This window comes from Odocoileus virginianus, chromosome 29, assembly GCF_023699985.2.
Source record: "Odocoileus virginianus isolate 20LAN1187 ecotype Illinois chromosome 29, Ovbor_1.2, whole genome shotgun sequence".
Classification (NCBI taxonomy): domain Eukaryota; kingdom Metazoa; phylum Chordata; class Mammalia; order Artiodactyla; family Cervidae; genus Odocoileus; species Odocoileus virginianus.
Window position 1 is genome coordinate 13,159,744 of NC_069702.1, and position 24,020 is coordinate 13,183,763.

Sequence of the window (24,020 nt, forward strand, 5' to 3'; positions counted from 1 at the left end):
TCTGAGATATAATTTCAGTGTTGGGGTAAAGAGGATGGATAGGGCTTCTCTACTCGGGTCAGAAGGGGCTAGAGCCCTATCTACTTGCAAAATTAAATATCTAAATGCTGATCACACAAACCAAATCACTCTACTCATTTTCAAGTTTTGGAAGAAAATAGACTTTTAGTTAGGGTTAGTTATGAAATACATTAATAATCACCTCCTCGTACCACTTAATATCATTAGTACTAAGTCGCTTGAGTCGGGCCCAACTCTGTGCAATCCCATGAACTATAGTCTGCCAGGTTCCTCTGTCCATGTGATCTTCCAGGCAAGAATACTGGAGTGGGTTGCCATGCCCTCCTCCAGGGGATCATCCCGACCCAGAGATCGAACCCATGTCTCTTATGTCTCCTGCACTGGTAGGCAGGTTCTATACCACTAGTGCCATATCATTAGAGATATTTACAAATCTCTGCCAGCAATTGCCCCTTTCTCCCTTTCTACCCTCTCAGACAGTGTGGCAAATTTTAATTTGTAACCCTTGGCATTCTGACTAGGGAATTAAGCTAAAATGAAGGACCACATCTGAATGGCTGCACAACCCTGACACCCAGAAATGGATTAGCAGGCCCGATTCCAGCAGGGTATGGAGTCAGCCTGGGACTCGTGAAGCTGGCAGCCTGGCCTGCACCAAGGCACTCACTCAGCTGGGAAGGAGCCCTCTTTCAAGCAGGAGGCAAGTCCTTCTCTGCTTAGAAAACCCCCTCAGCCTACAAGGCGCTGTGAGCCAGACACAACAGCGCTCTCCTCTCCAGACAATGAATGGTCCCTCTAAAGATAAGGAGGCCACACTCTCTGTTTCTGGTTGGATTTGGGGTCCATCTCTATCAGCCACCCATTTCCAGGGAGATAGGACCACACAGCTGTTTATTTTGCCTCTGAGCTTGTAACTGAGCAGGACCCTATGGGGCTGAGTCACAGTCGGCCAGCTGACTGTGACCCATGTGCCTGGTCTGGAGAAACTGAGTGGCTTTGAAACCTGTCCTCTCATTGACTACCGTGCACCCTGGGGCAAGCCCCTAAACCTTAAGTTTTCATCTGTAAGATGGCAAAAGAGCATCACCTGCTTCCTAGGGTTCTTATGAGGATTACACATATTTGTAAAGTTCTTACAACCATGCCTAGCTCTACGTTCAATTACACATACACAGAACACTAGGAGGGCTTCCCAAAGTGGTGCTAGTGGTAAAGAAATCACCTGCCAATGCAGGCGATGTAAGAGACACGGGTTCAATCCCTGGGTTGGGACGATCCCCTGGAAGAGGGCATGGCAACCCACTCCAGTATTCTTGCCTGGGGAATCCCATGGACAGAGGAGCCTGGTGGGCTGCAGTTCATGGGGTTGCAAAGAGTCGGACACAACTGAAGCAACTTAACACACAGGCAGGCAAAACACTCTAGGTTATTTGTTCAATAAACAAAACGAAATGGATGTGGTGGAGGACATCAGCATCGTGGTGGAGTGAGACACTCCCTTTTGCCGCCCCCTTCAATCTATCACCAGTCAAATAACCACCAGGCAACAAGGTGTCTCCGCCTAACAGGACGTCCGGGAATTCCACACGCCTGTACATCTAAAGGTGGACACACAGGAACAGAGGAGGCAGACCCAGGGGAACAGCAGAGTGGATGCCTGCAATCCTGGTGTCTCCAGCCAAGGCAGACGTGCCCCAGCCCCAGACAGCCCTGGAGCACCAGGAGGAGGCGGCACAGACGAGGGCAGCCCGGCTGCAGAGGTGCCCACGGCTACAGGGAACTGGGCAGTGACCGTGGACCTGGGGCCCTGCCCCTCCAGCCTCAGAGTCCCACGACTCTGGTCCCCAAGCTCTACCCTCAGCAGCAGAACCCACAAACCTTATAACACTGGACATGCTAGAGGCGCCCATGTGACTCCAGATCCCTCCCACCCTAACCCTCCCCCTGTGGTGGCCGAGCCTGCAACTCAGGGGTTCCCAGAGGCGGCAGAAGAGCCCCTCTTCCTGGTAGCAGCACCAGCGATGCTGGCAACAGCAAGGCGCCAAGTAACCAGAAGGCACAAGGGGTGATGATGAGGACATGGAGCCACACCCCTGACAAGGGCAGTGGAGGCCTGTGGTCTATCGCTGTTGCTAAGTCGCTTCAGTTGTGCCTGACTGTGCAACCCAGTGGACTGTAGCCCGCCAGGCTCCTCTGTCCACGGGGACTCTCCGGGTAAGAATACTGGAGTGGGTTGCCATGCCCTCCTCCAGGGGATCTTCCTGATGCAGGGATTGAACCTGCATCTCTTACTTCTGCTGCATTAGCAGGCCGGTTCTTTACCACTAGTGCCACCTAGGGAGGATGAAAAGTGTTAATACTTAAGTACAACTAGAGGCAGCTCAGAATCAATCAAAAAGATGTTTGCTACTTCAAAGCAGAGGAACAACTCACTGAGAACCATGAAGAACCGCAGAAACAATGTGGCACAGAAAGAAAATAACAATTCTTAAGAAACCAAACTCAAAGTCATGGAATGCTGAGGTCTAACGTATAAAGAATTCAAAATAGCCATCGTGAAGAAACTCAGCGAGCTGCAAGAAAATTCAGAAAGGCAGTTCAGTGGACCGAGGAACAAAATTAATGAACAGGAGGAATACTTCACCAAACTCAAAAAAAGAACCAGGCAGAAGTTCTGGGGCTGAAGAACACATACGCAAGGTAAATAATGCATTAGAAAACATTGGAAATAGAGCAGCCTACATGGAAGAGGGAATTAGCAAGCCCAAAAATAGAAATCTAGAAATGATACCGGTAAGAAGGTGAAAGAGAAATGAGATGCTAAAAAGGAAGGAAATTCTATGCAAGTTAGTCAACTTGTTTAGGAAGGGTAACATTAGGGAGATGAGTATCGCAGGGAAGAGAGGAAGAAAGGAACAGAGGGTTTATTTAAAGAATAAAAACTGAAAATTCATAAAGCTCGGAAAGGAATTAGATATACAGGCCTATGAGCTAATTACCTCAATGCAAAACGACCTTCTCCAAGACACATTATATTAAAATTGTTAAAAGTCAATGACAAGGAAAGAAATTTAAAGCCAGCCAGGGTAAAAAAGACAGCAACCTACAAGGGAACCACCATTAGGCTATCAGCAGGTTTCTCAGCAGACACTTTACAGTTCAGGAGGGAGCAGAATGATATTCTCGAAACACTGAAAGATAAAAACTGTCATCCAAGAATACTCTATCCAGCCAGGTTATAAGTCAGATATGAAGGAGAAATTAAAGGCTTTCTCAGGCAAACAACAGCTGAGGAAGCTCATCACCACTAGACCTGTCCTACAAGAAGGGTTGAAAGGAGCCTTTTGACCAGAAACAAAAAGGCAAAGTACCCAAAAGTTTGAGTAAGGTGATAAACAGAGTGAGAAAATTGTAACTCTTTCCCAGAATAGGTTTTAAAACATTTTATTATAGCATAAAGGTTAAAGGAGGGGGGAAAGCAGAAGAAATAATGATAACTACTTCAGTTTTGTAACTCACAACATAAAGATGGATAATTTGAGAAAACAGAAACATAAAAGGGGAAGAAAAAGATGGAACCCATGCAGTGATGTTATCAGCATGTGTGTGCTCAGTCGTGTCTGACTTTGCAAGCTTGTAGACTGTAGCCTGCCAGTCTCCTCTGTCCATGGGATTCTCCAGGCAAGAATCCTGGAGGGGTTGCCATTCTCTTCTCCAGGGGATCTTCCTGACTCAGGGATTGAACCTGTATCTCATGCATTGTGGGTGGATTCTTTACCACTGAGCCACCTAGGAAGCCCCACCAGGAAAAGAAGGACTATTTTATCTATGAGAAGTTTTACGCAAACACCATGGTAACAACAAAACGTAAATCTGGAAGAGAAACACAAAAAATAAAAAAAGAGGACACTGAGAAAAACATCAGAGAAAATCAATTCAAAATAGCAGACAGAAACACAAGGAAAAAAACAGTGGAGAGACTGGGCAACCAGGAAACAAAATTATAGTATTAAGTCTTCATTTGTCAATAGTAACCATAAATGTAAATGAGTTGAATTCACGAATCAAAAAGCATGGAGTGGTTGGATGGATTAAAAAATAGGACTCAACTACATGCTGCCTCCAAGCAACCCACATCAGCTCTACAAGCACAGGTTCAAAGTGAAGGAACAGAAGATGCTACTGTTAGCAAACGATGTCCAAAAAGGGTGTGTAGCCATACTCATATCAAGCAGAACAGACTTGAAGACAAAAACGAATAGCATATAATTATGAGGGGGAAAATTTATCAAGAAGATGTAACAGTTATTAATGTATATACACCTAACATAGGAGCACTAACATATAAAAAAGAGATATTAACAGACAAAGGGAGAAGTGGGGGCTTCCCCAGTGGCCCAGTGGTAAAGAATCCACCTACCAATGCGGGAAACATGGGTTATATTCCTGGGTCCACAAGATGTCCTGGAGGAGGACATGGCAACCCATTCCAGTTCTTGCCAGGAAACATTACATGGACTTGCAGGCTGCAGTCCATGGGGTCTCAAAGAGCAGAACATAACTGAGTGACTGAGCACACACACCCACAAAGGCAGAAATTACCTCACACCATAAGGGAAGTCCTAGCCAGAGTAATGAGGCAAGAAAAAAAAACTAAAGGCATACAAATTGGAAAGAAAGAAGTAAAACTGTCACTATTTGCAGATGATATGACTTTATACACACAAAATCCTAAAGACTCCACCAAAAAACTGAAAGAAATAATAAACAAACACATAAAGTTGCAGGGAACAAAATCAACCCACAAAAATCTGCTGCATTTCTGTATGTTAACAATGAGCTACCAGAAAGAGACATGAAGAAGTAAATCCCATTTATAATTACAACACAAATATAAAATAACTAGGAATAAATGTAACCAAAGAGGTGAAAGATATGCATGGTGAAAAGGACAAAGTGCTGTTGAAAGAAACTGAAGAAGGCACAAATAAATGGAAAGGTATTCCATGCTACTGGATTGAAAGGATGAACTTGTTAAAATGTCCATATTACCTAAAATAATCTACAGATTCAATGAAATCTCTATCAAAATCTCAAGGACATTTTTCACAGAAATAGAGCAAAAATTCTAAAATGTATATGAAACCTCAGAAGACTGAACAGCCAAAGCAATCCTGAGGGGAAAAAAAAATAAAGTTGGAGGTATCACAACTCCTGATTTCAAACTATGTTACAAAGCTACAGTAATCAAAACAGCATAGTACTGGCACAAAAACATAGATCAACGGGCCAGAATTGAGAACCCAGAAATAAATGCATGCACATATGGGCAATTAATTTACAACACAGCAGCAAAGAACATACAATGGATAAAGGATAGTCTCTTCAATAAATGACATTGGGAGAGCTGAACAGACATATGCAAATAAAATGAAACTAGGCCACTCCCTCACATCATACTCCAAAATCAACTCAAAATGGACTGAAGACTTAAATGTAAAACCTGAAACTATAAACGTCCTAGTGGAAAACATAGGCAGTTCATTCTTGGTCATGGGTCTTAGCAATATCTCCCCAGGTATGTCTCTTCAGGCAAAAGAATCAAAAACAAAAACAAACAACTGGGACTAGAGCAAACTAAAAAGATTCTGCACAGCAAAGAAAACTATCAACAAAATTTAAAAACCTACTGAATAGGAGAAGATATTTGCAAGCAATTATATCTATTAGGAAGTAATATCCAAAACATATAAAGGACTGATACAACTCAATAACAACAAAACAACCCAACTAAAACATGGGTGGAACTGAATAGGCATTTTTCAAAGAAGATATACAGATGGCTAACAGGTATGTGAAAACAATAGCATAAATTATTAGGGAAACACAAAACCACAGTGAGATATCACCTTGCACCTGTTAGAATGACTATTATCTAGTGAGTGTTGGTGGGAATGTTGGTTGGATAGCATCATCAACTCAATGGACGTGAGTTTCAGCAAACTCTGGGAGACAGTGAAGGACAAGGAAAACTGGTGTGCTGAAGTCCACGGGGTCGCAAAGAGTCAGACATGACCGAGAAACTAAACAACAACAATGACCATTGTGGAAAACAATCTGGAGATTCCTCAAAAAAATGAGACTAGAACCACCATGTGATCCAGTTATCCCACTCTGGGGTATTTACTAAATAATATGAAACCATTAATTTGAAAAGATACATGCACTCCCATGCTTACTGCATCATTACTCACAACTGCCAAGTTATGGAAGCAACCTAAATGCCCATGAACAGGTGAATGGATAATGGATGCCCATCAATGGATGAATGGATAATGGAATACTATTCAGCCATAAAGAGATGAAATCTTTCCATTTGCAACAACATAGATGGATCTTGAAGGTATTATATAAGTGAAATAAGTCAGACGGAGAAGGAAAATACCATATGATTTTACTCACCTGTGGAATATAGAAAACAAATGAAAACACAAAATACATGAATAAAATCAAACAAAAACTAACTCATAGATACAGAGAACAGAATAGTGGTTACTAGGGAGGAAGCTGCTGGGGGAAGATGAAATGGATAAAGCAGATCAACTGTATGGTGATAGATGGAAACTAAATTTTTGGTGGTGAGCATGCTGTAGATACTCACATAGATACTCTACTTCTCTGTATACATGTATATAAATATGTATAAATAATATATATATAAATAATGATATATATACACATACATATATTAAATATATATATAAATACACTCTACTTCTGTATATATACAGAGGTAGAAATATAATGTGGTACACATGAAACTTACAAAATGTTATAAGCTAAAGTTAACTCAATAAATAAAAAAATAAAATAAAAATACTTAGATCTTGGTCCTTAAAGGTTAACAAATAGATAAATAGACAAAAAGAAAAGAATTGAACCCAGTTTAGCCAACAGTCATATCACCTGATCTGGATTCTCTCTCAATATGTCACTTCCTTCCCTTCACTATACTAGTCAAGACCCCAATCCACACATCAGTCATACTGAGATACTGACACGTCACCAAATGTATATAACTTGCTCATTTCCTGTCTTGACAACTGCCCTGTCTTTCCTCTGCCTGAAAAGCCTTTCTTCTCTTAATCTACTTGAAAAGCTTCAAGAATTAGTTACAATCTCTCTTCCTCTGGGAAGCATTTCTATGATCTGCTCAGAGGTAATTACCTTTTCTTTTGTGCTCAGCGAGCCCCAGTCTTAGCACGGTACTCATCAAATTTTCATAGTCACTTCCATTTCTGTGTTTGTCTTCCCACTAGGTCAGACTGCCTCACAGCTCAAACTATGTTCTGTCTTTTTTCTTAAATACCAAGCATAGTGTTCAGGGCATGGCAGTTGTTTGACTGTGACTCGGTTGAGTTCAGTTCAGTTCAGTCGCTCAGTCATACCAGACTCTTTGCGACCCCATGGACTGCAGCACGCCAGGCTTCCCTGTCCATCACCAACTCCCGGAGCTAACTCAAGTGATAGTGATGCTATCCCACCATCTCATCCTCTGTCGTCCCCTTCTCCCCCCGCCTTCAATCTTTCCCAGCATCAGGGTCTTTCCCAATGAGTCAGTTCTTCACATTAGGTGACCAAAGTATTGATGTTTCAGCTTCAACATCAGTCCTTCCAATGAATATTCAGGACTGATTTCCTTTACAATTGACTGGTTGGATCTCCTTGCAGTCCAAGGGACTCTCAAGAGTCTTCTCCAACACCACAGTTCAAAAGCATCAAATCTTTGGAGTTCAGCTTTCTTTATAGTCCAACTCTCACATCCAAACATGACTACTGGAAAAACCATAGCTTTGACAATATGGACCTTTGTTGGCAAAATAATGTTTCTGCTTTTTAATATGCATAGATTGGTCATAACTTTTCTTCCAAAGATTATGACTACTGAGTGACCAATGAAAAGTGGGATGAATTAATGAATGAAATATACTCAGTGTTTGCTCTCATGCTGCTGCAGATACAGAACATTCATGATATCCGTGAAAACATAATGTGATTCAGAATACTTACTGTTCTAAGGCTTGAAGCATGCTCCCAGGGTCCTCAGAGGACAGAATGTCTATCATTTGGTCATTGAGAGCGAGATCCTCATTCACACCGTCAGCTGAGGTGAACTGGGAGTGCTCCAGCTTGTTTTCGTGATGCTGAACCTTCAGGAGAATTTCAGAAACAACAATTGAGTGGGCCTTCCTGTGAATGTCACATGCTAGAAAAGTCACGAGGGAACGTGGGGATCTGTAACCAGAGAACCTAGCTGGCCTCACTACTGGTGAACAGATAAGACTCAGGCACAACATTGCACTTTCCTGGGCCTCATTTTCTCATCAAAGAAATGGGATCATACTTCCAGTAGCCCTGCACAGACTTGTTGTGTGGATAAAACAAAGCAGGGAATAGAAAGAGCTTTATAACTATAAAGACCTAATACAAATATTTCACCATCACCATCACCATCATCATTGTCCTCCCATCCCCTTCATCACCACCAACACCATCATATATCACCATCAACATCATCATCATCGTGATCCAGAAGGATATTAACAGATGGCATATGGACTTCAACAACATGGACCTGGTTGGTTTCTAATCAGAATATAGAGTTGTCAGATGGACGTGACATCAGAGATAATTAAGCTCAATCCTTCAATTGGATAGATGATGTATCTGTGCTGCTCTCTGACATTACTAATGCCACAAAAATGCATACTAATTATACTAACATTTAAGAATTTCTGTCCCTGTGCCTTGTATGAGTTATATCATGAAAATGTCACACAAAATGTGCTGATGTCCCCACTTTACATATATGGGAAATGCAGCTCAGAGAGATGAAAACGACATTATCAGAGTTCACACAGCTCATAAAGAGCCTGCATGGTATTTGACCCGAGGTCTACCTAACTCTAAAGGCTGCTTTCTGTTTTATAACACATATTCTCCTTGGTCACCACCACAAAGAAAAAAAAAATTTTTTTTAATGTGGAAAGAGTTCATATTGTGATGTTGGAAGAAAAAATACTACAAGAGTCTTCAGATCTTAAATCAAATTCACACTTTGCTTTCCTCCCATGGTTGTAACAATCAGCCTTTAATCTCCGAGAAATGAATTCTGCTCCTTCATCGAATGAGCAGGGTGAGTCTTGCTCATCTGTGATTGATAACAGCTTTGGGAGAGTAAGTAGAATGTCTCATTAGATGGGCCATTTTTCTTCTCTTCACTTCTGCCTGTCAAAGAGATTGTGGGTTGACCTCACTTTGAAATGACAAGTCTCTCCTCTAGGAAGCAGAAACAAACTGAACAATGGGACAGGACTGCCAGTCTCCAGAGGTGGGGGTGTCCCTGGAAGCCAGGTCTCAGCCTGGCCACCTGAAGGCTATTCAGCTTCACTGAACTCAGTTTCCTCACTACGCGATGAAGGAAAAAGATCACAAATGTTTCTTTCAAGTTGGTGGACCTCTGGGTGACAGTCATCCAGCCCCCATGGTCCTGCAGAAATCAACCACCTCTCAGGGTGCTCACTCCCAGGAGCGACTTCTCATCCCAGGACAGCACCCTGTTTTCCTGCCTCTGTCTGTCCTCTGATTGGCTGCAGGGTGATGGTGGAGATTCGTCCCTTCACATGTTCACTAAGTGCCTTCTAAGTGTCAGGCTCCATACCAGGCAAGGGGATTACAGCAGGCAGCATCCACGACCCCTGCCCTTGCTCTTCAGGGCCTTTGAGCCCAAGATCTACCAGCCAACACCTACACTTCTTTCCCTGAAGGCTCCTTCTGGCCTTCAGAGTCCATGTCAGGGAAACAAGGCCTTTGTCCTGGCCCCCTCCCCGCCATTGTCCTCAATCAGAAGCATTTCATAACTCAATACCCATTCTCTTTCTCCCTTCAGGCAGGATGATGCTGACGCTGGCTCTACACCATCCCGAGTTCCCAGATGGGATGAAGAAGCACCTGGTACCCACAGTGGTAGCTTGACTGGCTGCCATCCTTCCCACCTCACTCCCCCACCTCCTACCTTTACTTCCTGGGATCATTTCCCATACAAACTATTTGCATTTGGATCCTGGTCTCAGGGTGTGCTTCTGTGGGAACGCAGACCAAGACAGGAAAACAGAGACTGAGGAGTTCACAGATGGGGATAAATGGTGGAGAGGAGGGTGGTCCAGAAGCCAGGGCAGGAACCCAGAGAGGGGGCCCCTGACTCAACCAGGAGGTGGCCAAGTGATGACTTCCACGGAGAGGCAAGGCCAGAGATGAGTCTTCCAGGACGTGTCAGAGTTCTGCTCGTTGAAGAGCAGAGGGAAGATTACAGAAGCATCCTGGTGAGTGCGGAGAGCTCAGCAGCCATTGTCTAGAGTGGGATGTCAGGGTGTGAAGCTGGACCACAGGGGGCTCTCTTTATAAGCCACGCTAAGCTGTCTGGGCTTCATCCTGAGGATGAGGGTATACCAGGACCTGAATCAAGGTGTGGCATGAATGCACAGTGGGCCACACAGGCAGGCACTCAGTGATTCAGCCAGAACAAGGGGTTCCCAATCCTGTCCTGGCCATCTGTTAGAATCATCCAGGGAGCTTTTAAAAACAACTAATGATGGGGATGCCTCCCGGGAAAGCAGTCAGAGTCTGTGCAGGAAGGCCTAGCTTTGAGCATGCAACATGGTTCCAGCATGCATCCATGGATGTCATGGATGGTCCTGACATCCATCCGGAGTTGAAGGATAAACTTGAACCTCACATCTACCACCAACCAACTGCTGCCCTCCAGGAAGAAGATGCGTGTCGATTCCCACCTGATGTCTGGTAAGTATGCCTCCCTTCACACACTGGTATCGAACCATGAAGAAGAGCGCAGCCCAGGTCAGCACCAGGGAGAGGATGAAGGCCACACAGAACCCTGCTGCGTGGAGGCCGTGATTCGGCAGAACCTGTGGGGATGAGAGAGAAACAGATCTATTCATGGTCACACTTCACATCTTTCAAGGCAAGTTACAACTGAGTTAGAGAAGAGCAAGGACAGAGTCAGTGAGACCAGACTGGGTTTGGATGGAACTTTGCCACCTATTAGCTGATTGCCTTGGGATCACTGCTGAACATCTTTGAGCCCAATTCAAATGGGTCCAAGCACTTCAAGGAGTTGAGCATGGAGGCTTGCACATGACAGGACCAACCACCCCAAGGCTGGCACATCACAGGTGCTCAGGAATGTTAAATTCCCCGATCAAATATGTAACAATCCTAAGGCAGCAGGAAGGACTCAACACAAGCTTTCAGCCGGGCAGAATTTTGCAGAGGCCAGAGGAAGAATCCATAGTGCCCTCAATTTCCCTCAAGGCCATCTACTCCCCGGCCCTGGGACCACTACCCATAAAGGGTGGAGCCCACTCTGGATGTCATGGTCACTCGGGAGGATGTACATGGCAGGGGAGGCATCACACAACAGAAGGCAGTCCAGTAAATGACCATCCAGGGTGGGCTGCAGAGTTCCTGTGAGCCTCATTCAATGTGCCAAGCACACTCTCTCCTGGACAGTTTCCTCCGGGCTCCACTCTGTGACATTCTGGGACTAACTGGATCCACTGATGGGCCAGGAGTGGCCAGCACCAAGTAATAACTATGAGAAGCAGTAAGTTCTAGACACCCCCACATTCCACCCCACCCTCCACCATCTCTTTGGGATGCAGAATGTGATACCAGACAGCAGCAGCTGCCATCTTCCTAAGCACTCAGCATGGGGCAGGCCTGGGGCCAAGGTCGTGCTCTCACATCGGGGGCTTATGTCAGAATCACCTGCAGGGTCTGCATTCCACCCTCAGGGACTCTGCATCACCAGACCTTGGACAGGAACCAAAAAGAGGCATTTCTAGCAAGTTCCCAGGGGTTGCTGCCGTCCTTCTTGACCAGGAGCCACTCTCTGAGAATCTTCTGGGCTAAAGGTTTTACAAGAAATAACTCCTTGAATTCTCCCAAAGACACTTTGAGTAACGAGGACAGCTCTGGCTTTCAAATTCTACAGACCTGAACTGGAATGCCTCCTCTATCAAAAGAGCTGTGATAACAATATTTTGGGGCCAGGGACTTGACCTCTGAGAACCTCAGTTCTCTTATCTGCAACATGGGGATAAAAACATCATTTCTCACAGCAGGGAGAGTAAAGCAAATAAAACCACAGAGGAGTTTCATGCAAACTTCGACTCTTTTATTTAATAGACAAATATGTATTGGGTGTCTACTGGGTACCAGGCTACATGCTAGAAGCTAATAAGATGGAGATGCCTTCTCCCTTGTGTGATTATATTCTTCCTGTGGGCACTGACCAGGGCTGACCCAGACTACATGCTTCTCACAGACAAGGGCCTGGAGCAGCACAGTAGCTGAAGCTTGGGCTCTAGACTCAGACCACTGGGTGTGGGGCCCATCTCTGCTACCTCGTGGCCATGTGGCATTGGGCAAATCACTTCATCACTTTCTCTCTCTCTCTTTTTGGTGTGGAGCATTCTTAGTCTTTTATTAATTTGTTACAATGTTGTTTCTGTTTTACATTTTGCCTTTTGGTTGGGAGGCATGTGGGACCTCAGCTCCCCAACCAAGGATCAAACTCGCACCCTCTGCATTGGAAGGTGACATTTCAACCACTGGACAGCCAAGGAAGTTCCCACTTCATCTCTGTTTGCCTTTGCTCATCTCAGAGATGAGAGCCCTCCAAAGGTTGTGTTGAGGATTAAACAAGAAACATGAACATAGGCCAACGAAGTCATCAGAAGAGGGCCTGACCGTGAAACTCACTCACGAAATGTGATTTTTGCCCTGCCTTCCCCTGTGGGCTGGGTGACCTGAGGCGACTCCACTGGTCCAGAAAGGGGGATGCTACGCAGCGGCCATTAACCACTCATTTCATCAGAAGGTTATCTCAAAAACAGGCCTGGGAACTTCCTGGTGGTCCAGTGGCTAAGACTCCACGCACCCAATGCAGGGGGCTCGGGTTCGATCTCTGGTCAGGGGAACTCGACCCCATATGCTAGAACTAAGAGTGCATGCTGCAACTGAGATCTGGTGCAGCCAAAATAAATAAATAAAAATAAATACTTAAAAAAAAAAAAAAGAAAAAAACAGGCCTGGACTGAGAGTCTCCCATTTTGATGATACTTTGATCCTTTAGAGAGCTTTTACCAAAATGTCTATACTCCAAAATGAAAGGAAAAAAATGTCTGTGTCCTTAACAAGGGGCTTTAAAATGTCCACCCCTCACATCTAGGGTTCATGCCTCAGAAAATAATTCAAAGCTATACATAAAAGCACACAGGTTGGTTTTTGCCATACATTGACATGAATCAGGCACGGATTTACTTGTATTCCCCCTCCTGAACCCCCTCCAACCTCCCCCCATCCCATCCCTTAGCCTCTAATTAAAAAAAAAAAGTGTACACACAGGTTGGTTGATCCAGAAATATGCACAAAGATTTATTTACATATAAGACTGTTTTTAAGAACATTAAATAAAATAACAAATGTGGATGTATCCTAAATGCTCCACAATATGGAGAATGGTTAAATATTTTAAGTTTCTGTGAATTATTCTATCCATATGATGGGTAATCATTCAGCCATTTTATAAATTTTGAGAAGCAGGGTAACACATGTGTGCCAAGGGGGGAAAAGGGGTTTTTGACAGAAGGCAAGGGTTTAAAAAGAAAAGCGAATATCCTATGTGTCTTTCTGCACCCTCTTCTAACCCTACTTCCCAGAGGGTTAAAAAGTTAAATAGATACTGGTTTTAGTTTCTATAGTTTCGGGAGCCAGATGGTTGGTTAACTTAAATATGCTAAAAATTACGCATGCATCGTTATTTCTCAATTTATCAGCATTACACATTGTTTATGAATTCCTGCTACAACAGATGTGGATTTAGGTCATGAATTTTTGCCCTAAAAATCTGAAGGATTTGTTACCTCCTAGAGGCTTTAGATCCCTCCTTACTCTTCCTCCCACTTTTAATAGTTACATTCAGTTAGCTACCTTTGTCTAACTTTGAAAAGTTGAAATTCAATTTTTATGGCATTAAATTTAGAGAATATTTCTTGTCTTCTTACTAAGAAACGTGGTGAAATTAAGGCCCAATATTTTCCTCCTCCATCTCTTCTTTCATTACTTCTGTACTCTAGAATTTATGTTTATTTTATACATACCTATATGCATGTATATTCTGCAATCACAATTAAGTTTTTGTGGTGGTTTATAAGTTAATTCTAAAAATTAAAAAAAAGTAAAGACTATCACTATTATGATTAGACATACGTATTCACTGCATATGAATGGATATGCATATTCGCTCAAATTAACTAAATGCAATCCTGCATAACTAAATATACACCCCTGCGTGCATGTGTGTTCTAAGTCACTTCAGTGAGGTCCGACTCTTTGTGACCCTGTGGACTGTACCCTGCCAGGCTCCTCTGTCCATGGGATTCTACAGGCAAGAATGCTGGAGTGGGTTGCCATGCCCTCCTCCAGGGGATCTTCCTGACTCAGGGATCGAAAGCAGGTCTCCTGCATTGCAGGCAGAATCTTTTCTTTCTGAGCCACCAGGGAAGCCCAATATATACCCCTAAAAGTGACATCGTTTTAAGGCAGTGCCCTTTCTTACCCTATCAATTTTCCAAATCAAGCCATAGTTTCAGATTACTCCAATTTGGACCAATACGTCCTTGTGTAACTTTTTGTTTTTCCTGGGCTTTCTCATGGCTTTTCTTTTTTCTTCCTGGCGAAACATCCATGTTCTTAACGACATTAGTTGTTGCAGGGAGTCATCTTTTTTTGTTCCTTAAAGTCATCACTCCAAGTGCTCTCTGACACCCAGATCTGGCTGATCTCTAGGCTTGCAGCACTGCTGTCATTGGAGGTCTGTCTTTACTGCCTTCTATACGCATGCATGCTCAGTCACTAAGTAATATCCCACTCTTTGTGACCCCACAGACTGTAGCCTGCTAGAGTCCTCTGTTCATGGGATTTCCCAAGCAAGAATACTGGCGTGGGTAGCCATTCCCTTCTTCAGGGCATCTTCCCAATCCAGGGATCGAACCCATATTTCTTGCCTTGGTAGGCGTGGTTCTTCACCATTGAGCCACCTGATTAAAGAAAAACTATGTTTTGGATTCCATTCCTTTCTTTTTCTTGCATTTTTTTTTCACTTTGATAGAGTAAGTTCCATATTTGTGTTCTCTCAAGTAAATTTGTGTAGAACATGTTTTTATTTCTCACATTTTAAAATATTGTTATTCTGCATTCATATGATTGTTATCTTGACTGAGTCCAAGTTCCAAAATCTTTTTCCCTCAGAATATTAACGATGCCACGCCACTGTCTTTAGTGTGCCTGATGACCTCTTAGAAGGATCTTGCTTTCTAGGAGCTTTAAGTTCTGAATGCTCAGCCACTTACAAGAAGATTTTGGATTATTTTTTAAGTGCAGCAAAACACACATTACATAACATTTACCATTTTAGTCATTTTTTAAGTGTACATTTCTGTTAAGTACAACCACACATCACCACCATCTCCAGAACTTTTTTGTTTTGCAAAACGGAAACATTTCCTCTGCCCAGTCCTGCTCCTCCTCTCCTCCCTTCTACAGGTGATCTGATTATGATGGGGGAAGCCCACGATCACCTCCTAGGTTCAATGACTCATGAAGACTCAAAGGACTCAGTATATAGTCATCCTCACACTATGCAATCACTATGATTACAGTGAAAGGATACAAAGAAAAATCAGCAATAGGAAAAGGCACGTGGGGAGAAGTCTGGTGAAAACCAGGAGCAAGTTTTCAGCATCTTCTCCCAGCAGAGTCACACAGGACAGACTTAATTTCTCCAGCAATCAGTGTGATGACCCCTGTGGAATGCTGTCCACTAGGGAAACTCCTTTGCGACTTGGTACGCCTGGAGAAGAGGAGGGGGTGGAGGTCTGGGGACACTGGAGGACAGGAAGTGTGCTGCAGTCCAAGGGGTCGCAAAGAGTCAAACACAACTTAGTGACTGGACAACAACAAGCCCTGGAGAAGGAAATGGCAACCCGCTCCAGTGTCCTTGCCCGGAAAATTCCAGGGACAGAGGAGCCTGTTGGGCTACAGTCCATGGGGTCACAAAGAGTCAGACACGACCAAGCAAATGAGCACACAGGCATGCGCGCATTTAGGGTTTTTACTCAGGACTCGTCACAAGGCACCCTCTGCCTGCTACCGTGTGTGTGTGCTAAGTCCCTTCAGTCGTGTCTGACTCTTTGCGGCTCTATGAACTGTAGCCTGCCATGCCCTCCTCCAGGGGCTCTTCCTGACCCAGGGATCCAACCCACGGCTCTTATGTATCCTGCATTGGCAGGCGGGTTCTTTACCACTAGTGCCACCCGGGAAGCGTGTACCAAAATTCCAGGGTCCCAGAAGGAAACAAAACATTTTCAACCAAAAATATATTGTTTATAAGAACAGTTTAGGCAATGTGAGCCACTCTTAGTTCAGTAAATGGTGAGGATCGCCCTGAAATCCAGGTTCCCAAATGCCAGTCAAAGGCTCACCTTGTAAGCTGGCCTTTCTAAGGACAGCCATCTGAGGCCGGCTAGGTTAACTCTTCTGCACACTGGCTACTGCGTTACACTCAAACACTATCTCAGCACCTGCTTCCAGAGAAGCCAACCTGTGACAGCAAGTTTAATTCAAATTGGCTGCAGATCCCAACGTCCGACGTTCAATTTACAATAGCCAAGACATGGAAGCGACCTAAATGTCCATTGACAGATGAATGGATAAAGAAGACATATGCAATGGAATATTCTTCAGCGATTAATAAAGAATGAAATAATGCCATTTGCAGCAACATGGATGAATCTAGAGATTATCATACTAAGTGAAGTTAAATCAGACAGAGAAAGACAAGTATCATATGATATAGCTTGCAAGTGGAATCATTTTTAAAAATGATACAAATGAACTTATTTATGAAACAGAAATAGACCCAAAGACATAGAAAACAAACAAGGTTACCAAAGAGGTGAGGGGGGTAGAGATAAATATTCGGGACTAACATATACATACTAATCTATATAAAACAGATGACCAGTAAGGACTAACATATACATACTAATCTACATAAAACAGATGACCAATAAGGACCTACTGGACAGCTATACTCAATGTTTTGTAATAAACTATAAGGGAAAGGAATCTGAAAAAGAATATATATATTATTTTTAAAAATTTAAAAAGAATATATACATGCCGTACCCCTGGAATTAACACAACACTGTAAATCAATGCCCTTCAATTAAAACAATGGTTGCAGATTATGGGAACACTTCACACATTATTTAGGAGCTGGGAGACAAGAAACCCACTCCTCATTCCTGGGATCCCAATGCAGGCTGTATGCAGTTAAGGTTAAATCTATCTGACAGATGAACAAGGCCAACTTGACCTTCTAGACAATGAAAGCCAAATTATGTCAGAACCAGGAGCTCTGGTCCTGACGGTTATTGAAACCTGAATACAGGCATGTTGCCGCATACGACTCACCTAGGATGAATCAGCCTCTGTCCACAGAGGCTGCTATCAGAAATGGTCAGAAAACCAATTCTGTTTTCAGAGGCAAACACCCTGATTCTAAATCTTACATTTTGATTAGCATCAAATTGAAATGCAAGCTCTCCATTTGTGCTGGCAATAGCCCTCTGAGCCCCGATTTGTGTACCTACCAGATAAGAAAAAAAAAAAAAATCAATACATATGAAAAGCAGTGCACAGAGCTTATATTAAGATACTGATGGAAAAGAGACAAAACATCTGTGTCTAAAGAGAACAAGACTGTAGATCAGTGATCTGTTTTCAAGGTTTTTTCTTTCACAGAAGGCAAACATTTTTTTTTTTCTTTCCAGCTGTAGGGAGAAGAATGGAGAGGTGAAGGACATTAATGACGTTAGATCACCTACAATATGCCATTCCCTGGGCTAGGTGCCAGTAGGGGGTTGAATTATGTCACCCATAAAGATATACTAAAGTCTTACCCCCCAGAACCGCTGCATGTGACCTTATTTTGAAATAAGGTCTTTGTAGACATGATCAAGTTAAGATGAGGTTATATGGGATTGTGCTTGGTCGCTCAGTCCTGTCTGACTCTTTGAAGCCCCATGGACTGTAGCCTGCCAGGTTCCTCTTCCCATGGAATTTTCCAGGCAAGAATACTGGAATTGGTTGCCATTTCCTACTCCAGGGGATCTTCCTGACCCAGGGATAGAACCCATGTCTCATGTCTTCTGCACTGGCAGGCGGATTCTTTACCACTAGCTCCACCTAGGAAGCCCAATCCATACTGGATGAGGGTGGATCCTGAACCCAGTGATGGTATCATTATAAGGAGATGGAGATTTGGAGACAGACACACCCGGGGAAAAGACCATGTGATCATGGCGGCAGAGATGGGAGTGATGCAGCTACAGCTGAGGAAGGATTTCTAAGAGACACCTGACACTAGACAGAAACAAGGAAGGATTCTTTCCTAGAGCTTTCAAAGGGAGCAAAACCCTGCTGACACTTTGATTTCAGTCTCCTGGCCTCCGAAATGGTGTGGGAATAAGTTTCTGTTGTTCTAAGTTTTGTGATCATTTGCTCCGGCAGCCTCAGGAAACGAACAAAGTGTGATAGTGCTTTATTTCATTCAACCAATCTTCAGCGATCTGACGGGGGATGTATTATCCCCTTTCCATTGAGAGATAAATGGAGATGCAGAGAGTTCAAATAGTTAATCAAAGTCCACAGCTAAAGAGCAACACAGTTAGCTCTGTTTGACTCTGAAGTCTGTGGTTTCCCCTTGTACATCAGACCACTTACCATTCAGGGGGCTGTCTGGTTTTCTAAACACAATTTTAGTCCCAACCTCCCATACCATGGTAGAAGTTGTTTATATGATGGATGAGAACCAGAAAAAAAATACTGGGACATAACTTTAGGCAGGCAGGATCAATGTACTAAAAAAGGCAGGAACAGAACTAACTCATTCTCCCAATCAAAACCTCCCTCCCTCCCTCCCTTTCCTACTTCATGAAGTAGAACAGCTAAGACAGGCCACCTCCCTCCTACTCTTCTTCCACCCTCCACCTTCTCTGAATCTTCACCTTGAGATCTTGCCCTCCTTAATCAGCCGTGTGGGCAAGAGAACTTGAAGAGCAGAGGCAGTGTGGGGAGCAGGAGCTTAATTTATTAATAACAACACAGCTGCAGGAATGAATGCCTGTATTTAGGAAGAGGACAAAGCCAGGCCAGCTCTGCAGACCACACCATCTTTCTCCCCTTCTCTCCCGCAATTTCTACTTTCCGATATGAGGTGATAAGTATACACCTGGGTAAAGACTGCCTCCTCGGGGCAACCCACTCACAACTCTCACTTTCTTCTTTTCAACCTTCTTCATTTATCTGTGTTGCTAAGTTAAGCAAGATCCTGCCCCCTTGACTTGCCCACAATGCCTCCACTCTTCAACTTTCCTCCTCCATATAAATGACCAAAGAAGAATGAATCTCGAGATTTTGTTTTATGGGAAGGAAAATGCTCCCTAGAATCACTCATATCACCATCATTATCATCACCATTAACATCACCACCAGCCACATCATTATCATCATTATCACCACCATCATTATAGCTAATATGTATTGACCAGATACTGAGCACCAGGAGTGTAATGCACCATGTGCATTACATGTATTATCCATTCACTCCCCACAGCAATATTATAAAGTGGGCATTACTTTAATCCATATTTTCAAATAATAATACCAAATACAAGTAAGTTAAATAGATGGCCTAAAGTCACAGAGCTAGTAAGCAGTAGACCCAGGATTCACACTGCAAGGTCTAGACTAATAGCTTTCACGCCACAGCTGCCTCCGTAGGGCTCAGGCTCCAGCCTGGCCTTTTACCAGGATCCCTGAATTGAACTGTCAGGGGCTTGTGCCACTGTGAACATTCTGATACTCTCTCTGAGCACCCAGCTCACCCTTTTAGGGTGTGACTAGTAGGGCAGAATTTTAGAATTCCCGAGTCTCTGGCCAAAAGCCTTCACAGTCCCTTCAAAACTATGCTCAACTGTCAACATTTTCATTGATTTTCACCAGAGGCCAAGAAACTCCTTTCTAACCTTTGCTGTTGTCGCTTAGCTGCTCAGTCGTGTCTGACTCTTTTGCAACCCCAGGGACTGTAGCCCACCAGGCTCCTCTGTCCATGGGATTTCCCAGGCAAGAATTCTGGAGTAGGTGGGGTGACATGTGTGGCTGGGGTGGGGGGAAAATCTGAGGACTGGGGTGAGAGGAGGGGCAGCCCCTGGCTCAGCTCAAAGGCCGAGGAAGACCTTCCAAGAGGTGACTGTGGGCAGAGGGCAATGAGCCAGGCCAGGAGGAGGGCAAGCTGGGCAGAGAGAAGGGCGTGAGCAGGTGGCAAGAGACACAGCCCAGGTCCAACACAGTGGGCTAGTGATTTGCGACATCATCCTATGGGCTTACGGGAGATCACAGCAGGGTTTTAAGCCAGGAAGTAACATGGTCAGATCAGTATTTTAGAAATAGAAATCTGGCTAGTATGTGGCTTCAGCCTGGAGGAAGGCAAACCTGGATGACACAGTTCAGGGAGAAATTATGAAGACCACAAACAAGGCTGTGAGAAGCAGCAGAACATACTTATAAATACCATTGACCTAGGCCCTAATTGCTGGGAAAGATTGAAGGCGGGAGGAGAAGGGGACGACAGAGGATGAGATGGTTGGATGGCATCACCGACTCAATGGATATGAGTTTGAGTAAACTCCGGGAGTTGGTGATGGACAAGGAGGTCTGGCCTGCTTCGGTCCATGGGGTCAAAAGAGTTGGACATGAATGAGCAACTGAACTTAGGCCCTAATTGGGGGTTCAGCTCTCAGTTCTGCCCCTCACCACACGGAGGAGCCTGAGCCTCCCCCTCTCTAAACTGCAGTTTCCACATCTATAAAATAAGGGTAAAAATCTTGCAGACAAATTCCACTAATCATTTGCAGTACAGATTTCAAAGAGCCTATTTATCTTAAACTTCATTATCTAAGAATAAAGAAAAGGAGGTGGCTCAGTGACCCCAGCCTCCCCATCCCCAGCATCCCCACTAACTTTTCTTCTCATCTCTGGAAAAGAATCATCTGTTATTACCACCTCTTTAATCACATATTAGCTGGTAGCAGATTCCTTTGATGAGTTTCACCATTGTTATTTATGAAGAGCAATGCCAGACCAAAAAAAGACTTTCAAAAGAAATGCTTTAAATGCTTAAAACCCAATAAAAAGTTACACAAGCATAAGGAAAAACTGTTTATACAGTTTGACTTCAATTATGTAAGAAATGCATTCATAGACTTGTGGAAAGCAAAAAATTACCATGTTAACAATGGTTATCTCTGGCTGCAAGGCTAGGAGGTAATTCTCCTAATTTTCTCCCTGTGTCTGTCTCTCTTTCTCTCTCTGTGTGTGTGCATGTAAAGTGGTGGTTTCTTTAAAATGTCCACAATGGACATACATTAAATCCCATCCCTTCCCCAAACCAGGAAGAGTCTGAAAGGGAGACCGTATTGATTTCCCTAGAAGAGATTTTAGGAGTAATTTCACTAAGATCCTTCCAATGCTTGAGGAAGCAGAGGGGTCAGCCCTTGTCCCACAGCCCTTGAGGGGAAACTCTGAGGGCAGAAACTCTCACAATTCTGGCAGGAGCCAGAGCTTGCAGGTAACCACAGCAGAGATAATCACACACACTAACAGAGCTTTTAAGTTACAATCTAGTGAACGAGGCTTGGATTGCAGAACCACAGAACATGATTCCATTCTTCAAGATTTGTCATCAAGCTTCAGGACCTTGGCCAGTTCCCAGAGTCTCTCAGGACCTAGGAGTTTTTTATTCTCAAATGAGGAAGTAAAGCTAGGTAATCTTTAAAGTCTCTCCCCGAGCAAGAATTCTACTCTGATGTCAATAAAAATGTATTAAGTGCTAACAAGGGGAATAATCTCAAAGTCACAGAGTGACAAGGTTTATCGGATGTCCCGATGCCACTGGATCCCAGCGAGGGGTGCCACCAGCATGCCTGGGAGATGTGAAGGAATCACGGAGGTAGAGAAAGTTGGTCAGGGTTCCCATAGGGTGTATGCGAGCTACCCAGAAGACAGGAAAGAAAAGATTAGCGTAGGTAAAACCAGAGGGAAGTGGGAAACACAGGAACCCCATGGCACTGGGATATAGCAGAGGTCACCATTTTTGATGGAGCCTGAATACCACCTAAGTGAACTGGGCTGTATCAGCAGGCAGTGGGGAGACCCTCCAGAATAGAAAGTGAGCAGGCTGGTGTTTCAGGAGGGCAGGTGTTGGAGGAGAGCAGGACTGGACAGGCAGGAGGCTGGTGTAGTCATCCAAACAAGATGTAACATGGAGAAGGCAAATATGATGAAATGTCACTGCATGCCTCCAGCCTTCTGTGTGTGTGTGTGTGTGTGTGTGTGTGTGTGTGTGCGCGCGCATATACACTTAGTCGTGTCCAACTCTTTGCAACCCGATGGTCTATAACCCACCAGGCTCCTCTGTCTATGGGATTTTCCAGGCAAGAATATTGGAGCGGGTTGCCATTTCCTACTCCAGGGGATCTTCCTGACCCAAGGATCGAACCTGTGTCTCTAGTGTCTCCTGCATTGGCAGACAGGTTCTTTATCACTGGCACCACCTGGGAAGCCCTTTGAGTGAAACCCAAAGTCACATGATTTTGCCAGCAGAGTTACAAGTTCCCTCCACTGTGCCGAAAGGTATATATTGTAAATCCTTGTATTTGAGAAATTCTCATATCATACATAGCTACTTACAGAGGCATTCTTTATCTTATCAATTAATAGGAGCTCTTTATATATCATAACAAGCTGGAGTAGGAAATGGCAAGGCTGTATATTGTCAGCCTGCTTATTTAACCTATACGCTCAGTCGGACATGACTCAGTGACTCAACAACAACAATATATCATAAAGACATTGTTATTGTCATTCAGTCACTCAGTTCTGTCCTATTCTTTGTGACCCCAAGGACTGCAGTACGTCAGGCTCCCCTGTCTTTCACTATCTCCCAGAGTTTGCTCAAAGTCATGTCCATTGAGTTGCTATCTAACCATCTCATCCTCTGTCATCCTCTTCTCCTTTTGCCTTCGATCTTTTCCAGCATCAGGGTCTTTTCCAGTGAGTAGGCTCTTTGCATAAGATGGCCAAAGTATCAGAACTTCAGCTTCAGCATCAGTCCTTCCAATGAATATTCAGGACTGATCTCCTTTAGGATGAACTCGTTGGATCTCCTTGCAGTCCAAGGGACTCTCAAGAGTCTTCTTCAATACCACAATTCAAAAGCATTAATTCTTTGGCGCTCAGCTTTCTTTATAGTCCAACTCTCACAAACATACATGACTATGGGAAAAACCATAGCTTTGACTAGATGCAACCTTTGTAGGTAAAGTAATGTCTCTGCTTTTTAATATGCTGTCTAGGTTGGTCATAGCTTTTCTTTCACGGAGCAAGTGTCTTTTAATTTCATGGCTGTAGTCACCATCTGCAGTGGTTTTGGAGCCCAAGAAAATAAAGTCTCTCATTGTTTCCATTGTTTCCCCATCTATTTGCCATGAAATGATGGCACTGGATGCCATGATCTTTGTTTTTTGAATGTTGAGTTTTAAGTTAGCTTTTTTACTCTCCTTCACTTTTACACTTTCATCAAGAGGCTCTTTAGTTCCTCTTCACTTTCTGCCCTAAGGGTGGTGTCATCTGCATATCTGAGGTTGTTGATATTTCTCCCAGCAATCTTGATTCCAACTTGTGCTTCATCCAGCCCATCATTTCACATGATGTACTCTGAATATAAGTTAAAC

At 43.8% G+C, this 24,020-nt stretch overlaps 1 protein-coding gene across 1 annotated transcript in view; it reads right to left on the minus strand.

The window, feature by feature from the left end:
* EVC2 (EvC ciliary complex subunit 2) overlaps window positions 1–24,020 on the minus strand; it is a 150,985-nt gene that overhangs the window by 94,587 nt on the left and 32,378 nt on the right. Inside the window, exons 8-9 of the mRNA XM_070458129.1 lie at window positions 10,872–11,006; window positions 8,092–8,231 (exon numbers count right to left, since the gene is read on the minus strand). Of these exons, the coding sequence (XP_070314230.1) occupies window positions 8,092–8,231; window positions 10,872–11,006 (275 nt within the window). The remainder of the gene's footprint in view (window positions 1–8,091; window positions 8,232–10,871; window positions 11,007–24,020) is intronic.